Source organism: Cetorhinus maximus, chromosome 25 (assembly GCF_964194155.1).
Source record: "Cetorhinus maximus chromosome 25, sCetMax3.hap1.1, whole genome shotgun sequence".
Classification (NCBI taxonomy): Eukaryota; Metazoa; Chordata; class Chondrichthyes; order Lamniformes; family Cetorhinidae; genus Cetorhinus; species Cetorhinus maximus.
This window is the reverse complement of record NC_135903.1, coordinates 17,365,818-17,387,408: the sequence shown is the minus strand read 5'-3', so window position 1 is coordinate 17,387,408 and position 21,591 is coordinate 17,365,818. Positions and strand designations below refer to the sequence as shown.

General features: G+C 38.5%; 2 protein-coding genes across 2 annotated transcripts in view; one reads left to right on the top strand and one right to left on the bottom strand.

The window, feature by feature from the left end:
- Window positions 1-18,698, top strand: part of eftud2 (elongation factor Tu GTP binding domain containing 2) — a 52,430-nt gene extending 33,732 nt beyond the window's left edge. Inside the window, exons 17-28 of the mRNA XM_078529565.1 lie at window positions 1,039-1,150; window positions 1,576-1,716; window positions 3,750-3,851; window positions 3,967-4,049; window positions 5,572-5,658; window positions 6,491-6,617; window positions 10,288-10,375; window positions 11,441-11,559; window positions 11,940-12,034; window positions 13,239-13,392; window positions 13,875-13,982; window positions 18,377-18,698. Of these exons, the coding sequence (XP_078385691.1) occupies window positions 1,039-1,150; window positions 1,576-1,716; window positions 3,750-3,851; window positions 3,967-4,049; window positions 5,572-5,658; window positions 6,491-6,617; window positions 10,288-10,375; window positions 11,441-11,559; window positions 11,940-12,034; window positions 13,239-13,392; window positions 13,875-13,982; window positions 18,377-18,472 (1,312 nt within the window). The 3' untranslated portion in view covers window positions 18,473-18,698. The remainder of the gene's footprint in view (window positions 1-1,038; window positions 1,151-1,575; window positions 1,717-3,749; window positions 3,852-3,966; window positions 4,050-5,571; window positions 5,659-6,490; window positions 6,618-10,287; window positions 10,376-11,440; window positions 11,560-11,939; window positions 12,035-13,238; window positions 13,393-13,874; window positions 13,983-18,376) is intronic.
- A 137-nt stretch (window positions 18,699-18,835) lies between these two features.
- On the bottom strand, window positions 18,836-21,160 carry LOC144667942 (HIG1 domain family member 1A, mitochondrial-like). The gene is made up of 3 exons (XM_078529566.1): window positions 21,031-21,160; window positions 19,968-20,102; window positions 18,836-19,136 (listed from the first exon to the last, which is right to left on the bottom strand). The coding sequence occupies exons 1-3, from the start codon at window positions 21,122-21,124 to the stop codon at window positions 19,072-19,074; spliced, it is 294 nt and encodes a 97-aa protein (XP_078385692.1). The 5' UTR covers window positions 21,125-21,160; the 3' UTR covers window positions 18,836-19,071.
- Window positions 21,161-21,591: the final 431 nt, after the last annotated feature.

The following is a 21,591-nucleotide window of genomic DNA, read 5'->3' as shown; positions in this document are numbered from 1 at the left end:
TAAGAAGCCAGAATTAGATGAGCATAAATATCTTGGAAGAATGTGGAGCTGGAGGTGACTACAAAGATCAGGAGGGTGGCGCCATGGATGGATTTGAAAACAAGGATGAGGATTTTAACTCTTCACTCACTGGAAATGTTGGGCTCAACTGTACCTCTCTTTAATGGTGGCATGGCCAGGTTTGGAAATGCATCAGGATAGCCTTTGGCACTCATGCATACCCATGTGCTGCACAGGATCTGAGTGCTCCAATATGTTAAGCTGACCAAAGTTGTATAACAAGTGAAGTAGAGCACATACTATCGCCATGCTGTGTTAACACAATGTATTTATAATTGCACAGCTCTTTCGTGAGCCTTTTCCCTGACTGGTTGATGTTCTGTAACTACAAAGCTGAAAAAATAAATCGTTTTATTAAGAACTTCCATCTCACTGAGGAGACTTCAGGTTATGCCACATCCAACAATCTGCTCTGAAAACTCTGCTCACATTTTGACAGCTGTGACAAATTCCAACAGAGCAGCTGAGACAATCCACAATGTTCTAAAACAATCAACTATATTCTAAATAAAACAACCCACAACATTCTAAAAGAAAAGGTCGGCTTGTGCCCAATCTCCCAATGTTAATATACCTTTTAAGAAATTTCAGGATCCAGATCCGGTCCGGATCAACCAAAACCTAATCAGCTCTTCCTTCGGCCATACCCCAACTGTGTACCAAGTTTCATTGAAATCTGTCCATTAGTTTTTAAGATATATTGTTTACAGACTAACAAACAGGGCAAAAACATTACCTCTGCCCACCTTCAGTGACAGAGATAATTAGCTTACTATTGAGCAGCATAATTACACAAGTTATTGGTTGAAATTTTGGAATATTTATTAAGTTCTGGAATACTTATTAAAGTATCTGTATATTTTAATAAATGTGGAAGGATTCCTCATGGATCTGTATAATTACGAAACAGTTAACATTATTGAATTCTTCACTGTATTTCTTCTCTGATCTAAAATTATGATTTATCCTTTCTTTAAGGTATCATATAGAGGTTAACAGAGTTCCAGCTGGTAACTGGGTTCTCATAGAAGGAGTGGACCAGCCCATCGTAAAGACAGCCACCATCACTGAACCAAGAGGCAATGATGAGGTAAAACATTTTAGCATAATTAAAAATAGCATTTGAAATTAAGGTGGCTACATAAATTATGTGCAATTGCTTTTATTTAGATCTTGGGACAAAAATGGGTGGAATATACCTGTTATGATTTACTGGTGTCTGCATTGTAATTGATCAGTCAGGTGATTGCTTAAAATTCATAGCCACTGGTAGATTTATGAAAAAAACAATGTCCTGGCAGACAACAAAATGGGGGTAAATTTCCACAGAGGCTCTCTTGATCATCTACTGTAAGTTTGACAGATGAACCACAGAAACACGATTAAAAACAATGTAAATAGTATTTATGGCATTTTGTCGGAAGAAAGCTGGCCTTGTTTTGGTCTGCCAGGTTTCTATGTTGCGCACATGAATATGGGAACTTATGCCGTTTTGATGTTGATTTCTAATTTCAGGCTCAGATCTTCAGGCCTCTCAAGTTTAATACAGCATCTGTCATTAAAATAGCTGTGGAACCTGTGAACCCATCTGAGCTTCCAAAAATGTTGGACGGCTTAAGAAAGGTCAACAAAAGCTACCCATCACTAACTACTAAGGTGTGAATACGATTAGCATTGCTCAGAAAAGTTGTATGTTCTCAAAGAAAAAACTTGCATGTATATCATACGGACACGTGAAATGGGCCATACGGTCCCTCAGGTCTGCTCCACCATTCAATTAAATCATGGCTCTCATCTTCTATATCAATTCAACTTCATTATCCTTGGACATCATAAACATTTTACAGCCATTGAAGTATTTTTTCAAGTGTAGCCACTGATCTAATTTATGAAATGTGGCAGCAGTTTATGCACAGTAATGTCCCACAGGCAGCAATGAGGTAATGATCAGATGATCTGTTTTTGTGACACTGGTTGAGAGATAAATATTGGCCCATACACTGGAGAGAAGTTTCCTGTTCTTCATCATAACGCTGTCAGATCTTTTGCATTAACCTGATAAGTCAGACCGGACCTCAGTTATCATTTCATCCAAAAGTCAGTACATCTGACAATACAACACTCTCTCAGTACTGTGCTGAGAGTACCAGTCTAGATTTTGTGCTCAAGGCTCTAGAATGGGTCTTGAATTCACAGCGTTCTAACTCAGAAGTAATCACAGGAGGAGTGCTACCAATGAGCTACAATTGACATCTTTTAATTTCATACTTTAATTTAAGTAGAAGTACCCTATATTCGTTTTTGCCAGTGTTTACAAGAAGTTGATATAGTACAGAGATGATGGGTCATGTAAATATGATCGGGTTCATGCATTGTCTTTTTTATTTACTTGTTGATGGGATGTGGGTGTTGCTGGCTATGCCAGCATTTATTGCCCATCCTTAATTGCCCTGTTCAGAGGGCATTTAAGAGTCAATCACATTGCTGTGGGTCTGGAGTCACACGTAGGCCAGACCAGGTAAGGACGGCAGATTTCCTTCCCTAAAGGATGTTAGTGAACCAGGTGGGTTTTTACGACAATCGGCAATGGTTTCATGGTCATCATCAGACTTTTAATTCCAGATACTTATTGAATTCAAATTCCACCATCTGCTGTGGTGGAATTTGAAACCAAGTCCCCAGAGCATTACTCTGGGTCTCTGGATTACCAGTCCAGTGACAATACCACTACGCCACCACCTCCCCGTTACAACAAAAGTACAGACTGCATCAAACATTTACTTCCTTTTATTTTTCATGGAATGTGGGTGTCACTGCCCATCCCTAGTTGCCTTTGAGATGGTGATGGTGAGCAGCCTTCTTGAACTGCTGCGGTTCATGTGCAAATGGATTAGAGGCTGTTGAGTGTAACTGAATTGGTAGCATTGTTGGAGGTGAAACAGTGAAATACTGTAGGAACGCTGTTTATAGGGGTTTCAATATTTGCTTGGTTGCATTAATACCTTCCTCATTCAAGAGTGTTTACTTATAAATTATTGGATGAAAATATTTTCTTTGAGGATTGTACAAAATAGTTTCTACATTAACACCTGGCATCGACTACCTTATTTTTATGTTTATATTTTCATCCTGTGCTGTTCTCTCTTTATAATTTGGAAAAGTTATAAATAATAAAACACTTAATTCTCAATATTGTTCGAATATTGTTAACTTTTTTGATGCATAAATTCCTCTCATCAGTCAGTAAGGATTTTGAGGCTTCTGTCATCGCTTTGTTGACCTGTGGCACAGTTGATGGAAAAATTAAAAAATATTTTAAAAAGTTGAATATTGCAACTTCTGACAGACAAGAATAAAAATTAAATCCATTTGAACCCTCATCAGTAAGAACCTGAAAGTTTCTGCCATTGTTTAGTATTTTCTATAGACAACTTGTTAAAATTAACATTTTTTAAAGTGTCTGGATTACTATAATATAGTTCCTATGTGAAACTATGGTGGAAAAAATCATTAGTGTGGTCTATCCAATGAGCTATACACATGTTTGCAATTTTGTCACACATACCCCTCCCCATTGTCTCTTAAAGGCCATGGCAACAAAAATGCTACTGCTGCCATCAAAGAATAAAGTGAGCAATTTAACTTCTTACCCATATTAATAATAATTGTTAATTTTTTTCTGTTTAAAGGTAGAAGAGTCTGGGGAGCATGTAATACTTGGGACTGGAGAGCTCTACCTGGACTGTGTGATGCATGACCTTAGGAAGATGTATTCTGAAATTGATATAAAGGTAGTGCAAATATCTGAAAATTATGACTTCGTAGTTGTTAATATTTACTGCCACAACACATGCTCTGTGCAAAAGTTAATTGTTTCTGCCTTAGTGACTGTTGTTTTTCTCGCAGGTAGCTGACCCTGTTGTAACATTCTGTGAAACTGTTGTGGAAACCTCATCTTTGAAATGTTTTGCAGAAACACCCAACAAAAAGTGAGTTTCTTGCATTGGTTGCAGTCAGTTCCTTTAGTCTCTCACTGCTGTGAATACTAGAGTTTTCAGTTTGCATGAACCTTTAATGCTGCAGGTGAATCATTTGTTTTACCCACAGGTCATGTGTGAAACATTTACATTGTTTCTGTAATTTGTCTACTCTACTAAGTTATTGGAAATACATACAAAGAATCAATAACATTTTTTAAAAAAATCAATTTTCACCATACTTTCCCTTTTTTGGCGGTGGATTGTTTAAAAACTGAATCCCTCCTGAATTTTCACCAGAAACCGCCTATGTTTTCCGTTTTGGTAAAGATTCAGAAGTAAGTGCCCATTGCATCTGTCATTTTAGCATGTGAATCATGTGATATACTAACATCTTTTGGCCCAGACTGCTGCAGAAAATAGATGGAGTTTTTGCCATTTGTACTTTTTAATGGTACTCCTTTTGTATTGTCGTAAACACAGTTTAAATTTTGCAACTTAAAATAATTAGGTGGTATAAATAACTACGTGTTTTTTCCCCACAATTCAAATCTTTTGAAAAAGGAACAGTGATCGTGGATTAATGGGTTGGCTGCATTAGCCATGTGGGGATCATTTTAATGGTTTATATTTTATTATAGCACATACAACTTATTCAGCTTTCAGACATCTTAAACAAGCAGTCTTAAAAAGTGTAGGCTGTGCTTGAACTTGCGTATATGGAAACAATTGTACTCATGTCTGCATTTTTGCTCTCATTCTTCCTTCTTTGTTGTTGCCTGTAAATAGGCAATTGAAGGGAGAATCAGAGGACCTGATTACAGCAAACAAAGAGAAGGGAGAAAGACCAACAGAAAGAACATACTGCAGATCATAGCATTGAATTTGAAGGATGCAGTAATGCTCTCAGGCTTTGACTTTGTTTTTAAATAGATAATTGTGGGTTGTCTTTTAGCTTAGCTGCCTTTTAATCTTGTTTTCTTGAGTTCCAGCAAAGTTCCAAATAAATGCTGATTTTTCTCTAAATTTAATGGAATATTTTGGGGTCCAATTTGCTTCTATGTTTTGGTGATAAAATAGAAACTGATACGCAAAATAACTTCAATTATTCTCACATTTAAATTAACTTAGTTTAAGAAAATCTTATAACTGAAAGTTCATTCTGTAATTATGGAGGGTCTCAATTCATTGGATTTTTAAAAAAATATGGCACACAGCCCTTCAACAGGACAATGAGCTAACTCCTGTGTGCACTTCATCTCAGTAATATTACTGTGGGAAGGTAAATCAGATGGCAGCTTGATACTTAGTCGTTTGTGTGCCCCCGCCCCCAGCATCTAGCCTGCAGCAGCATTAGTGGAAGTCTGAGAGCAGGTTATATGTTTGGCTATAATTGGTGACAGATTCTGGGAGGCCTGGAAAATAGTGCAGGAGAATAATAGTGTAGAGTAAGGCTTAAAAGAAAAAGCATGCACCTGGACATGGAACATATTCTTTATATTAATTTCTTCTCTTTCCTCCAACCACCCCAAAGGAATAAGATCACCATGATTGCAGAACCTCTAGAGAAAGGTTTGGCAGAAGACATTGAGAATGAAGTGGTCCAAATTACCTGGAACAGGTAAAAGTAACTGTACCAGATTTTATCACATATTTCTAATGAGTGGGAAGGTGATTCAGTTATTAATGTCACTATTAACTAGCCAATCATAACTGTGTATCACTTCAGTTTGACATTGAGAAAAGCCAAGGACAAAAAGGTTTTTCAGCTCATTTCCCTAGTGCTCTGATTCTACCTTTACAACACCCAATTAATTATTTAGAGCGCCTAAAGCTTTTATCTACATTGCCCCAAGCAAAAATGTATGAGCTTTAAGTAAGCAAGGTATTCCTAATACCTGTTTTAAATATAATATTCACTAGCTTAAGATTGTATTTTCTGGTTCTACTTTCCCAAAGAAATGTTAACTTTTTCTATAACCATAAAAGTTTCTATACTTCAGTTAAGACTAGAATAATGCATAGTTTGGGGTGGAGGAGCTAAAAGGGGAATTTATGTTGGGAGGCTAACATTGTTGTATCCAACTATATCAAAAATTATGCTGTGGTTTAAAAACTTTTTTTTCCAGATGTTTTAATTGGTGGCTGGTTAGTTTTGGATTTGGTTCTACACCTATTTATCTTCAAAATATCATTTATTGCCTGTATAAATACTACCTATTGAATAGGTAATTGTTTCTAATGTGCTGTGAGGTGTGTTCGCAAATAGCACGTTATGATGATTCCAAATATACCTCGTGCTTTGCAGCTGTTTCAAATAAGCAATAGAAACACGTTGACATAATTTGTTCACAAAGCATAGCTTTATTTTTGCATTTTCTTAGGATTTTAATGCAGCAAAAAGTCCTTAAAAGTATGTCATAAATTTTATCTCTTTGTATGCCAAACTGTAGGAAAAAACTGGGTGAATTTTTCCAAACAAAGTACGATTGGGATTTATTGGCGGCCCGTTCCATTTGGGCTTTTGGACCTGATACTACAGGCCCTAACATTTTAGTTGATGATACATTGCCATCAGAGGTAAGAGTCCAAAAAATAAGGCACTTCTCATGATAGATCTTTGTTATGTCATAAATCGTTTTCATTCAGGTAAAGTCAACTTATTATGCTGAAGTGCATAAACCTAGAACTGTTTTGAATGCGGCTATAGCAGTGTCTTCCTGGTGTGTTTGGTGCAAGTTTCATTGTACCAATAACCTTATTTTCCCACCTGCTGTACAATAATTACATTTAGTTACTTAGCAGTACAGAACTTGAGTATTGCTAAAGAAAGACCTTATTCCTTTGGGGCAGGGGTGGTTGGAGAAAAGAGAAAAAATTAGTATAAAGAACATGTTCCATGTCAAGGTGCAAACTTTTTCTTTTAAGCCTTGCTCTAAACTATTATCTCCTGCACTAATGTCTTGCATTCATCAAGACAGATTTGCAAGAGTACAAAATTTGAAAGGGGAGCAACAACTTAAGGTGTTACCATGGGATTCCCTGCAGGCCCAGTTCTCACCAACACCTTTGTCAAGGTTCCATGAGAAACCCTTATTTGACGGAATGACCTCTAACCTCCTATCCCTTGCACATTTCCAATATGTAGATGATACGTTTGCTATATTGAAGCTGCAGTGCATGTAAGAAATTTATTACACACCTTAATGGGCTCCAAGCTGCGCTCAAATTTACCTTTGAAATGGAGAGTCAAATGAACTCCCATTCTTCGACATGTTGAGAAATCTGCCAGTGGGTTTTCTACCAATGTCTACCGCATGCCCACTTTCACTGGTCAATATATGCGTTGGAATTCCTACAGTTCCATGCATTGTAAGATTGGCCTTTTCAGCAGCCTTCTAAATAGAGTCTGAGCTATTTGCTCACCATGCGAGCTTGATGGTGAAATTGGGTGCATCAAAGCTATCCTGATAATGGCTAGCCTGATCAGATCATTGCTCAATGTATATCGCACAAACTCATGAATGGGCCTAAGGCCACCACTTTTGATCCAGTCCACCGGTGTGATGCCAGGTAGGTAGGCTGTACACCCCAACGGCTGGTAGATCATATCAAACTTCTCAACAGGCAAAGCGCTGACCGTACTCAAGAAGCTCGTGCTTGCAGAACTCAGAACTTAGTGTCTAACATTAGATGTGATTCTGAAATTGGACAACACTTGCTAATAAACCTGATTGTGCTAAGAATTATACTGACACCCAATTTAAGATTATCAGTTGGACCTGCAGTGTGGCTTACTTATGTGTGCTAGAAGCTGCATATATTCACACACAGGGCCCTGGTCCTTACAAATAGAATATGCCTTTTTCAACTAAACAAAAGCTTAGGGGACAGCCATTCCCTGGTTCATTCCCCATTGCAATACCTTGACCAATTAGAGTTGACCTACCTGGTTTGAATTTAAACAAAAGCTTGGCAGTTAAGTGTTCCGCGGTGTATTCTCCATTACAATGGCTCTACCAATCAGAGTCCACTTGCAAACCAATCAGCACTCTGCTCATGCAGTATAAATTGTTGTTCCCCTTTGAGATTTGGTATCCTTACAAATCTGCCCTGATCAGTGCATGGTAAAAAGCTTCAACAGCATGTCTCTTTTTTTTCAGCAATAATTACATTTCGAATGACTTCCACAGCCTTCCCTAGCAACACATTTTGAGCTTTTTTTAATGTGGGCATTGTTCATATTTATGTATTTGGAAGTGTTCAGCGGCAAACCTCATTTTCTGAACTGAGTTTGAGTTCAACCCTCCATTTCCTCTTGGGTCTTAGTTTCTAAAACATGAATACTTGGTTGTTGAATTTTCCAGAATATACTGGGTCTGGATTTTGGATGAAGAATGAATTAACATTATTCTGTTACTTGGATCCATAATCCACAGATAGTCATAGGAATTTTAAAGTATCCAGGTACTGATCAAAGGGCATTGTAAAACTAGAGTTTTCCAGTTAAATTCCGAATTTAAGATTAAATTTGGGCCTGAGCTGGACATGATGGACTCATTAGGTAGCCAGCATAGCAGTTGATATTAGCTGAGCAATTTCGAAGAGAATCATTTTTGAGCTGGTAAAATTGTACTAAATTCCATTTCTCCCATAAATTTTTAACCTAAATCAATTTAATACCAGCACCTGAATGGACCTGCACTGCACTTGCCTTAGACTCATTGGGCAAAATTTTTATGCGCAAGCGTAAAATAACGTACCTTGTCGGGCGAGTGTCCCGATGTCAACGCACAGTCGTGCGATATTTCGGTCGGTGGGTGCGTGCCGAAATCAGCAGCGCGCCTGCCGACAGTTAAAAAGCCTGTTAAGGCCATTAACAAGGTTATTAACTTAAATCTTTCACTGCCCGTCCAACCTTACGGCCAAGCGACCTTTGCACTTTTTAGGAAACCTCATCCATGGGCGGGATGAGGTTTCCTAAAGAAAATAAATTTAAAAATTAAAATTTAATTAATAACATGTCCCTGCTGAGGGGACATGTTTTATTACATTATTCATTTCTTTATTTTCTTTTTGAAATGCTTCATCTCCCTGAGGCAGCTCTGTGCCCCAGGGAGATTCTCAAGCGCGTACTTGCACACATGCATGAAATTCACACTCGCCCTGCTCACCACCCACCCCAGCCCACACAGGCAGCGCTGAGCGCTGCCATTCGCGTTTCATGCTGGTTGGGCCTTAATTGGCCCGCCAGCATGAAATCCCTTTCCGGCCTCGATCGCGGGCAGCGGTCGACTTCCTGACCACCCCTGCTGAGCCCGCCCAACAAGGGCAAGATTCTGCCCACAGACTTATAGACGTTTACAGCACAGGAGGCCATTCGGCCCATCGTGTCCACGCCAGTCAAAGATCTGACAACACTAATCACATTTTCCAGTGCTTGGCCCATAGCCCTGGAGACTATGGCAACGCAAGTCAATATTTAAATACTTCTTAAATGTTACAAGAGTTTCTGACTCAACCACCCTTTCAGGCAGTGAGTTCCAGACTTCCATCACCCTCTGGGTGAAAATGTTTCTCCTCAATTTCCCTCTTAGCCTTCTACCTTTTACCTTAAATCTATGACCCCTGATTATTGAGCCCTCGACTAATGGGAAAAGTGCCTTTATATCCACCGTATCTATGTCCCTCATAATCTTTTACACCTCTATCAGGTCCCCTCTCAATCTTTGCTGTTCCAAGGAAAACAACCCCAACCTATCCAATCTTTCCTCATAGCTCAGACCCTCCAACCCAGGCAGCATCCTGGTAAATCTCCTCTGCACCCTCTGCAGTGCAATCACATCCTTCCTATAATGTGGTGACCAGAACTGCATGCAGTACTCCAGTTGTCTAACCAGCGTTTTATACAGTTCCAGCATAACCTCCTTGCTCTTGTATTCTATGCCTCGGCTAATAAAGACAAGTATCCTATATGCCTTCTTAATCACCTTATCTACCTACCATGTTACCCGCAGGGATCTGTGGAGATGCTCACCAAGGTCCCTTAGATCTTCAGCACTTTCCAACGTCCTACCATTCATAATCCCTTGCCTTGTTAGCCCTCCCCAAGTGCATTACCTCGCACTTTTCCGGGTTGAGTTCCATTTGCCACTGCTCTGCCCACCTGACCAGTCCACTGATATCCTCCTGCAATTTACAGCTATCCTCTTCCTCCTGTGTAATTTTATTTTAATCGTTATTATTACAGGTGGATAAAGCACTTTTAGGTTACGTGAAGGACAGCATCGTCCAGGGATTCCAATGGGGAACTCGCGAAGGACCACTTTGTGACGAACGTATGTTGGCCAGCCGTCAATTAAAGCAATGTTTCATGTTTGATGTTTTAGGAGCTGGTAGAATTTTTAAAATTCAAATGAGAAATTATAAAAGTATTGTTAATGCTCAGATTACTTAGAGATATGTCTTGTTATAATCATATTGATCTTACACTCAAACATGTCAATTATAGTTTAGTAATTTAATTGATTCTTCTCATATGCTATTGTGTGTTTTTGCCACAATTTGATTTACTTTGTTTATTTATTTATGCCTGGCGCACTTAACTCCATTGCTAAACACTTCTGTTGAGTTACAAGGCAGAAGCAAAACAGAATGGTGATTTTTTTTTTTAACAAGAGAATGAAATATGAGAGATTTTGCACTGTCCCATGCCAATTTAATTCCAACATATCTTATGGTGCTGAGCACTGGGGCACTGTACTTGAGATTTGATGATATTAGAGCCCTAATCTGTGAAAAGGCATAGGATGTGAAGTCACACACATGTAACTCTACAGAAAATTTACGCAATAGCACTTATCGTCGTGTGTAGACATGACAACCATTTTGGGCACCAGTAGGTCCCACAAACAGTCAAAACATAAATAAGCAGTTAATCTGACAGTATTGGTTGTTGGAGAAATATTAACCAGGCCACCAAGAACTTTTTGCTCCCCCTCTGATAGTGCTGTGGGTTATTTATCATCCACTGGGACAGATGAAGCATCAGTTTATCATCTCATTGAAAAGATTTAATCTCTGCAAAAGGATCACCCCACCCCCGCATACTATGCTGCAGTGCTAGCCTAGATTATGCGCTCAAGTCTCAGAGTAGAGCCTAAACCTACTGCCTTCTGGTCTGCTAAAGACAAAGTCAGACTCACGATACTTCCATAGGAGCTTTGGTCTCACTTCACCAATTAATCGTGAATGGCATCCTTTATTGCAAATACGTCAGTTTATTTTTTATAAAGCTTTCACGTTTTAAGGAAAGCCTTACAGCTCTGTTTTTAAATTAAGTTGGTCTTAAGATGCAGAATTTGTCCCAAATGTATCTTAGGATGTGTATCTTTTCTTCTTAGCAATTCGTAATGTGAAGTTCAAGATCCTTGATGCGGTAATAGCTCAAGAGCCATTGCATAGGGGTGGAGGGCAGATTATCCCAACAGCCAGACGAGTAGTGTATTCAGCTTTCCTGATGGTAAGGGTTCCCCTTTAACATTTTGCCTCTTTGAATGCTGAATTGTTTTGCAACATCATTTCCTACTTTTCTGTATGCTTTTGTGGTTATACTAAGCAAAGTACACACCCTAGACACTGGAATAAGTTTGTTTTAGCATGCAAAATATTTTAGGCACCATTTGTGCACCACCAGTATAATCTAAAAATAGATTTATTCTGTAAACAAACTTCTGGTTCTGTTATTTTTTCATGTAATTATACTTAACCATTCAACACCGTTTCAACAAATTTATTTGAATCAACAAGTTGTTTCTGCACCTATTGAGTTATAAAATATCTGTACAGTATCTCTGTTCTGTGGTATACTGGTAGGTTTGACAAAGTGTACTTTTTTTATAGGCTACTCCTCGTCTGATGGAGCCTTATTACTTTGTGGAGGTGCAGGCACCGGCAGACTGTGTTTCAGCGGTTTATACAGTCTTGGCTAGAAGGAGGTATGCAGATTAATTCTACCCATGTCACGCTTTAATCTTTGTCTTCGATTTTAAGCAGCTCAGGTCCACCACAGTATTCACTGAAAATGTTACTGTACTGACTGGGTGCAGAGGGAGGCAACATAACAAAAACGAAGGATGAATTTTACCACTGTTTAATTTATCATATACTTAAATGTGATTAAATACTATTTTTATCACATTGTCTGTTTAAACCAAGGAATTGTACTGTTAGGTGAAAAGAGAACACAATATATTGAGAAATTCACAGTATACATTTTAAAAAAATGCAAGCACCAGATAACAGTTGAATGTGGCGTAATCTGGTACATTACATGTGACCTTGGATTGATTGGAAAACAATCCCCAATAGTAACATCAGGATTGTATTACTTTAGCTTTACTCTTTATATTTTGGTAATACTTCACTGCTAGTATCATGAATTATTCTCAATGAATGTGTAACATTTAGGATTTGAGTCTCCTTTGCATGATTTGTTGCCCCCTCCACCAGATATCTTCCTTTTCCTCTGCTCCCCTAAAAAATAAATTCCTGTTGGAGTACATTTCCATATGCACCTGCAATGCCCCACTATCTCGCCCAAGTGACTGTTCATTTTGTGCACTGTGGCAGAGAGTTTCGCTTTCACTTGCAGCTCAGGCTGATCTGTTACCTGATGTCTGCACAAGTGTAGTTTCCAACAGGGCCCACAGGATGACAAATTTTAGAGACATTTTTCTGTTCTCAACTTGAGGGTGCTGAAGCCAGGTATAACCTTTCTGCCCTGGATTGCTTAGTACTTTATTGAGTGATGAACTTCCCAATGTGTCATTGGTGACATGTTCAGTAAAATGCAACTGTTTGTGAGATGTATCTTACCTCTTGTTAAAAATACAGTAGTAACACTACGTCAAATAATCTGATTTCTGAAAAGACAAGAGCATGTATCACCTGAGTAATGGAAGTATAGAAGCTATATTTTTCTTAAGTTTCCAATCATAAATTGCATCAGGAATATTTCACATAGTTACTCTAATTGAGATGGCAACTAAGTACACATTTATCATGGCTCAAAGGAACTCAGAATTTGTCATATAAAGAATTTTAAGTTAATGATGTTCATAGTCCCATGAAGGTTGAACAATGTGAACATGCAAACTGGAAGATGTTTCCTCTGCAGTGATTTTGTTTTTTTGTCTACAGGGGCCATGTGACACAGGATGCACCAATCCCAGGTTCTCCACTTTATACAATCAAGGCATTTGTACCAGCTATTGACTCATTTGGTTTTGAGACGGACCTGCGGACACACACTCAGGGACAAGCTTTCTCCCTCTCAGTCTTCCACCATTGGCAGGTGAGAATTTGCCATTCAGAAGCAAACAATTGCAAGTATTATGCATATAATATATAAAAAAAAGATGGTATCAGCTTTTTAAAAAGTGACCGGGAAGCTGTCTGGTTTTCCTAAAAAAAATTCAAGTAGATCCCTAATGTTCTTTTAGAAAAGGAAATCTGTTGTCCTTACCCAGTCTGACCTATGTGACTCCAGTCCCATATCAACATGGTTGGCTCTTGCCTGCTCTCTGAAGTGTTCTAACAAGCCACTGAGTTCTATCAAACTCTGGGCAACTAAGCAGTAAATGTTGGCCTTGGTAATCCTGGGAATGACTTTTTGTTGAGTGTTCATAAAACACTTGACTAATTTTTACATTTAGTTTATTAGTTCCTCTAAATTAAATGACAAACATGTTTCTAAAGCATAAATTGTTAGAGGTTGCAAAGATAAGCATTAGCTGTAATTACTTAAAGTAATGAGTTTTGCGGTTCTGTAACTAGATTGTGCCTGGTGACCCCTTGGACAAGAGCATCATCATCAGACCCTTGGAACCACAGCCTGCACCTCATCTGGCCAGAGAGTTCATGATCAAAACAAGAAGGAGAAAGGTAATTCGATCTAACTGAAGATGTATTGAACCCTTGGTAACTGTAGACACATTTAAGATAAAAGCAAAACACTGCGGATGCTGGAAATCCAAAACAGAAACAGAAATACCTGGAAAAACTCAGCAGGTCTGGCAGCATCGGCGGAGGAGAGCACAGTTGATGTTTCGAGTCCTCATGACCCTTCAACAGAACTAAGTAAAAATAGGAAAGGGGTGAAATATAAACTGGTTTAAGGTGGGGGGGGTTGTTGGGACAAGCAGCCAGTAATAGGTGGAAATAACCAAAAGATGTCACAGACAAAAGAACAAAGAGGTGTTGAAGGTGGTGATATTATCTAAAGGAATGTGCTAATTAAGGATAGAAGGCAAGACAGACAAGGTACAGATAGCTCTAGTGGGGGTGGGGGAATACTAAAAGGTAGAGATAAACAATGGGTGGAAATACATTTAAAATAATGGAAATAGGACACATTTATCTGTTCCGTAAGATATTGTTTTTTTAGTAATATTGGGAAGGTTGAGCTATTGCTGAAATAGATGTTCCATTTTTCAATGTGGTCTTCTAACAGATTACAGTATTTTATCACTAACCAACACAAAACAACTACAATTAATCGACTGATTACATCAGCTTCTTTAACTCTTGGTTCATATAAAGCTATCCGTGAACGCTTGTGGTGTTATATGGGTTTTGAACTTTGGCTAACTTTCAGCTAGGCATCTTGGACTGATGACTTGCAAGTTTAGACTTCTAGCATAACAAGAAATGACACAGGACCCTTCCGAGCATAAAAGCCTTCAAGTTCAGAAATGCACAAATCCTTAAATGTTTGCATGCTTACTATTAGTTATCATGAGTAGAGCTCTGTAGATCAAGATGAAAATATGAGGCAAACTGCACACCAGGCTGGGAAAATTTCACATTCTAGCGGGTACAACAAGGGAGTTTATGATCCCCATGTTTGCCCCCAAGTGGCTATTCTTCAAATGTGAGCTCAGACATTGAATGTCACAGGAGGCATCACAATTGAACAAGATCCTTCCAGCAAGGGTCACTGGATAGTGTTTTGGAATGCTTGTGGTGATCCATTCCTGCTCCCATAGAGCTGAGCTGACTTAAGTGCATGCCAAGAACTGAACCTAGGATTTTCTTAGTTTGTATATTCACCTAATCCTGGTCTTAATCTGTTGAGGAACATGTTTGCAGCACTCCTGGAAGAAATCTGTAGAAGTAATTAATCTATCATTGCATACTTGTCATGATTTAAAATATTGAAATCACTCCATTCAATCAGAGTTTCATCGTAATGATAGAAAATTAATTGTAATAGCAATTCTTTCCAACTTGCTGCTAAAACTAGTTTGTGATTATTGAAAAGTCTGCTAATGTAAATGTTTAAAAAATGGATTTGCTGAATCTCCCAAAGATGTTTGTTGGAAAATGTTGTTTTAGTTAATTAAAGTTTCACTGGAAGCTTCCTGCACCTAAAGTCATGGAATGAGAATATTCTTAATGTTAAATATACTGGCTGCACTACGTCAGACCACCATCCTTTTCAATCACTAAATTCTAACTGCCACAGCCTGGGTTTGAACCTTGATCTTCCCTGTCTTTCAAGCCAACTTGCCCAGTAGGTAAATTTTATTAGCAAGGATGAGGTACTGTTTCAAGTTTCTCGAGTGTTCACTACTGTAAATCGACTTTGCATCATCTATTGCATCTTTATTGTCCAGTATCTAGTTACATAATATCATGACATGGTGATCATAACAAAAACTCACTTGTTGTACCTACTGGAAATTAATTTTCACATATTCACAGAGAGCAAGACTGAAAGCAATCTAATAAGGAGAGACACAACTTTAAACCAATAAACTGGTTTAATTTGCAAGACTACATGACCAAGCTGCATACTGTTTTCTACCATTCCTCATACCATAAACATGATAAATTTACAACTCTACCACTACACTAAACAATTCACTTCCAAACTAGCTGTTCCCAAATTAATTGGTCAGTGGATTTAAGTTACAAACAATATGAATTCACTTTACTATTCTGGAACTGCTGTACATCTCAGACCTTTTCTCCACACACAAGAAGAAAGAGAAGGAAACAAACAAATATTGTTCACTGATCCCTTCTCTCAACTCTCTGAAGATTGGCCTGCCCAGCTGCTGAAGTTATCAACTTAAAATAAATGCTCCCGCCCTACAGGGCCAGTGACATTAGCATGCCTTCATTTGTCAAGCCCTTGATAGCTACGGTAAATGAAAACAAATCTGTCATAATGGCAGGCAGTTTACAGGGCTAGATATTGTGCCAAACCAAAAGAACATGCAAACTTCAAGTCTTCCCATCCAGGAACTACCCAAATCGAAATTGCTTGTGTAGCTCTGGGAGTTAACCCTTTGTAATCCGAATCAGACCTTTTATAACAAGATCATAACATATCACAGAATCTCACAGTGCAGAAGAGGCCCTTCAGCCCATCGAGTCTGCACCGACACGTGAGAAACATCTGACCTACCAACCTAATCCCATTTACCAGCACTTGGCCCATAGCCTTGAATGTTATGACAAGCCAAGTGCTCATCCAGGTACTTTTTAAAGGATGTGAGGCAACCTGCCTCCACCACCCTCCTAGGCAGCGCATTCCAGACCGTCACCACCCTCTGGGTAAAAAAGTTTTTCCACACATCCCTCCTAAACCTCCTGCCCCTCACCTTGAACTTATGTCCCCTCGTGACTGACCCTTCAACTAAGGGGAACAGCTGCTCCCTATCCACCCTGTCCACGCCCCTCACTATCTTGTACACCTCGATCAGGTCGCCCCCTCAGTCTTCTCTGCTCCAACGAAAACAACCCAAGTCTATCCAACCTCTCTTCATAACATAAATGTTTCATCCCAGGCAACATCCTGGTGAATCTCCTCTGCACCCTCTCCAGTGCAATCACATCCTTCCTATAATGTGGCAACCAGAACTGCATACAGTACTCCAGCTGTGGCCTCACCAAGGTTCTATACAACTCCAACAAGACATCCCTACTTTTGTAATCTATGCCTCAATTGATAAAGGCAAGTGTCCCATTTGCCTTTTTCACCGCCCCACTAACATGCCCCTCCGCCTTCAGAGATCTGTGGACACACACGCCAAGGTCCCTCTGTTCCTCAGAACTTCCTAGTGTTGTGCCGTTCATTGCAAGCTTCCTTGTCAAATGATTCCTTCCAAAGTCTGCCAACACCTCCAATACCTTGTCACTCCCTATATCAATTTGCTCAAGAACCTCGCAGTCTCCCCGAGTTCGATACCTTCATCCTCATTCTCTTGGGTGAAGACGGATGTGAAGTATTCGTTCAACACTCTACCGATGTCCTCTGACTCCACCCATAGATTGCCCCCTTGGTCCCTAATGGGCCATAGACGAAAACAAAATTCCTTAAGCTGTTATACACAAATCATACACAGAAATTGCTTCAGAAATTACACTTGGCACATTTTGCTTTCAGCTCACTTTGAGGAGATGGCTTCTAATTTGATGTTCAAACTGTATCCTCAGACATTTAGTGATTCACATTTCCAACTGATGTCATAGCAATAAATAGTCATTTGTAGTACAGAATTTGAGTATTGCTGAAAAAAAGAGACATGTCGAAGCTTTTTGTCTTGCACTTATCAGGACACTTCGCAAGAATACCAACATAAGTGGAAAACAACAATTTATACTAAGAGTACTGATTGGTCGGCAAGTGGACTCTGACTGGTAGAAGCATTGCCAAGGAGAATGCACCAGAGATGGTGACTGGTGCTTAACTGCCAAGCATTGTTTGAAATTTAAACAAGGCAGCTTGACCCTGATTGGTAATAGCATTGCCCTGAGGAATGAGTCAGCGAATGGCTGTCACTTATTTTATTTAGCTGAAACAGGCACAATGTCTGTACATGTTCTTTCTGTTTGCAAAGAACAGAGTCATGTGTGTTAATATACGTAGCTTCCAGTACACGCAAATGCGCCACACTGCAAGCCCAACTGACAATCTTAAAATTGGTTGTCAGTGTAATTCTTAGCGCACTGAGGATTATTTAGCAAATGTTTTCCAATCGCGGAATCACCTCTAATGTTGGACAGTGTTTTGAGTTTTGCAAACACGGGCTGGTGGGATAGAGTCTGTACCCTGCCCATTGCAAACAGCGGCTGGGATGTCTTGATGAATGCAACACAAAAAGCTTCAACATGTCTTTTTTTTTTCAGCAATAGTCATGTAATAAATGAAACAATTTAGTGGCTATTTTTTGTACTTTACCTTCCATTCCCTGCAATAAATTTAGGAGATTTTAAGTATAACAAATAGGAATAATTCTGACAAATGTCACTGCTTCATTTATTAACAGGGCCTCAGTGAAGATGTCAGTATCAGCAAGTTTTTCGATGATCCCATGTTGCTGGAACTTGCAAAGCAGGATGTGGTTCTTAATTACCCCTTATAACTAAAACAATAGCCTCTGGAAGTAAGGACCAACTACTTGCATCCTTCAGCAGGACTCTGTACATGGTTTTGTTCAGTCACACTGATGGCATCCAGTGGGACCATACAAGTATGGAATGAAAAAGCCAGAAAGTGAGCTGATTTGAACTTTATATTTTGGTATTGCAGGTGAAATGTTTTTAGTAGAATACATCCTAAAATAAAATAAATGTTCGGTTTTCCATTTATATTGGCTGGGTTTTTCTTACAAAAATGTAGCGTTGATCTGCTATTTAGGCTGATTTTACATAGGTTTGATTTGAGAAGTTACTAGTTTTAGATGGTATGCCGTGCATAAAAAAAATCAGACCACAAACAAAATGTCTGAATCCTTTGTACATTATTATTTGGTTTATTAAAGAGCAGGAAATCCTGACAGTGCAAAGAAAAGCCAGTGTGCAAAATATAAAACTGCCAACATTCTGGGAAAATACAATTCACATCTTTTAAAGCAACCTCCAAACATTTGAGGGTGCCATTATTTCACTGAGGTCATCTCAATGTGAAGTGGAACATTAACAATATTACATAAATATATGCAGCACAAAGCAAAAAGGGCATTTACTTAGAGAGATTTGTTTCTCTTGGCTTCACCACATATTCTTTGTACATGGAGTACAGAACACCTGAAAGACAATTGAAAGCAAGATATGAACTCGATTGTGGAAGTTAATACTGAATTTGCCTGCAAAATCTTTGTCTACTTTAGTTAGATAAGTTTGGAAGATCAACAAACTTGCTAAGAACATCAAAATTAAGTGTCTTAATTATGGAATACCCAGAATTGTTCTGTTAGCATAGTTTAGCTGATTCAAACAGTGGGGAAAGCAATTGGAATGATTACAGTGAAAGAAATCCTGATTGGCACCAATTATTAACATCCAGTTCCAACTGAACAATCCAAAACACAAACTTTGGCAGGTTCAACTATCAGTTGAACAAACTGGTTCTTTGTTAGAAGCCAATGACTTCTCTTTTAATTTCTCTAGGCAGCGAGGGTAGGGTTATGTAAGAGATACACAAAAAGCTGAAATAATGCAATTCAATTTATTTCTAAATTGATTGTGCCAAGCCATGGTTCTGCGAATTCATCCCTCAAATACTTTGTGTATTGTGCAATCTGCAAAGTCTAAGCAAACCACCAGCTTCAGCTGATTAGTTACTGTTGCTGATGCAGAAAGAAATATAAATTTGGGCTAGTCGTAGCCTTTGATGGAAGAAAGAGGGCCACAACTAAATCCAGCAGGCTGGTAAGTTAGTTCTGTATGATTAGTACTAATTTACACTAGAAGCACCTAACCCAATGACTATAAGCTCAAATGTTGATTGCTTTTCTGGAATCAGTCTTCTCCATCTTGATGCGCTTTTTGCGCCACTGTTAGGAGTATTCAGTTTTTATTTTTATACATATTCCTCCCAGCTATCACATTCAGTTTCACTGAAGACTGAAAACTTACCAAAGGTCACAGCTCCCACTACACATGTCTGTGCAGCCACACGGGTGTGAATAAGGTGTACAGACATTTTGGTGTTCCCTCTGGTTCGCAGCTTATAAAGTCCCAATCCTACTATTGCTGCAAATCCAGTCATACCTGTAATAAATGTTAATTTTAATATTCAAAACTATTTCATGTCCATGTTGTAACCCAGTATTCTGCCAATTCATCTGTCTCAAGTATTTACTCCAGGAGATTAGCAGATGATTTTAAGCATAAATTCAAGCCTAATTATAAATGTACTTTTTTCATTGTGTTGATCAGAGGTCTAAGAAGTTTGACACTGATCTGCTGTTTTGAACTGGTATGGACAAGTATCTGAGTACCATGTAGGTACCCAAACTCATTGATGCCATCAATGTGGCATCAGTTGATGCAGCTTTGTCTATTTTCGTCTAAGACAGAAAGAAAATTAAATTAGATTCTCACTGAAGAGCAGGTTTTTAAATTAAACATTGCTCTTTTGTGAATTGACCAAATGCTGCTGCAAAATCAGATACATGACGTTCAATTTAAAGCCAATAATTAAGGTTCAAAGTGAAATTGGTAGTTCTACAATATTTCATTTAATGAACTGTTCATTTTGATGCAGAACATCACTTGATGATTTCAATTTCATTAGGTCATAAGTTCACTATATTCCCCCTCTAATACACAACAACACTCTTAATGGTCACTTCTCCCAGCATTTATCATTGGAACACAAATGTAATTTCTGTTTACTAACTCCTTTCTCCTTTTGATAAAATCTTACTTTTTTCTTAATGTCTATGTCCAAAGTTGTTACTACTTTAATGAAATAGAAAATTGCTGGAAAAAGAGATATGCCAAAGCTTTTCATCTTGCACACACCAGGGCACTTTGCAAGAATACCTGATGAGTACAAGACAAAAAGCTTCGTCGTGTCTCTCTTTTCAGCAATACACAAGTTTTGTACTACTAAACGAAAATTAGAAAATAAAACAGTGAGTCATTGAAAGGTTTACACAGAGAGCTAACTTTAATATTGTATACAGTGACTCACCTATTGGTACAAAAGGTGATTCTTTGGACTTTTGAATCAGTTTTGAAGCCTGGCTCTCTCCCTCGGAACTCCATGAGGAGGTGTCTGCAGACATGATCACTAAAGCAGCAACAAATGACAATCCATCTTAATGCACCATATTCAGTGAAACATTTTATAGTTTTGTGTAAATAGTTTCAAAAAACACAACTGTCCAACCTGGATTTATTTGCACCACCTAAAGTATTAGAATTTTTAAACTTGGGTCGTTCAATAAAGAAACTCTTGCCCTTTTATTATTTTCATAAAATTTTATGCAGTGTTCCAAGAGATAATGTTCATTGAATTTTAAGGCTTATGGATGTTAAGCACAAAATTATTAGATTGCAGAAATATTGCCAAAGTGATCCTCCCTTTCAGGATCTTTTTAATAAATCCAGAAATAGCATCTCATATGAATGATGAGGCAGTAGCTCTTATAATTGGAATAGTAAAGAAGACCCAGATTTGCAGCCCATATACATCCATACATAATTCAAACAGCTAATCCTCTATGAACTCTGTCCATTTAATTAAATCCAA

Bases quoted from the DNA above. Each gene is read 5' to 3' on its own strand.
- LOC144667942 (XM_078529566.1), bottom strand. From the start codon at position 21,124: ATGTCTGCAGACACCTCCTCATGGAGTTCCGAGGGAGAGAGCCAGGCT. The intron at 20,103-21,030 runs GTGAGTCACTGT...CATTTATTACAG, and splicing joins ATCACCTTTTGTACCAATAG to GTATGACTGGATTTGCAGCA. The intron at 19,137-19,967 runs GTAAGTTTTCAG...ATTGTCTTTCAG, and splicing joins AGTGGGAGCTGTGACCTTTG to GTGTTCTGTACTCCATGTAC.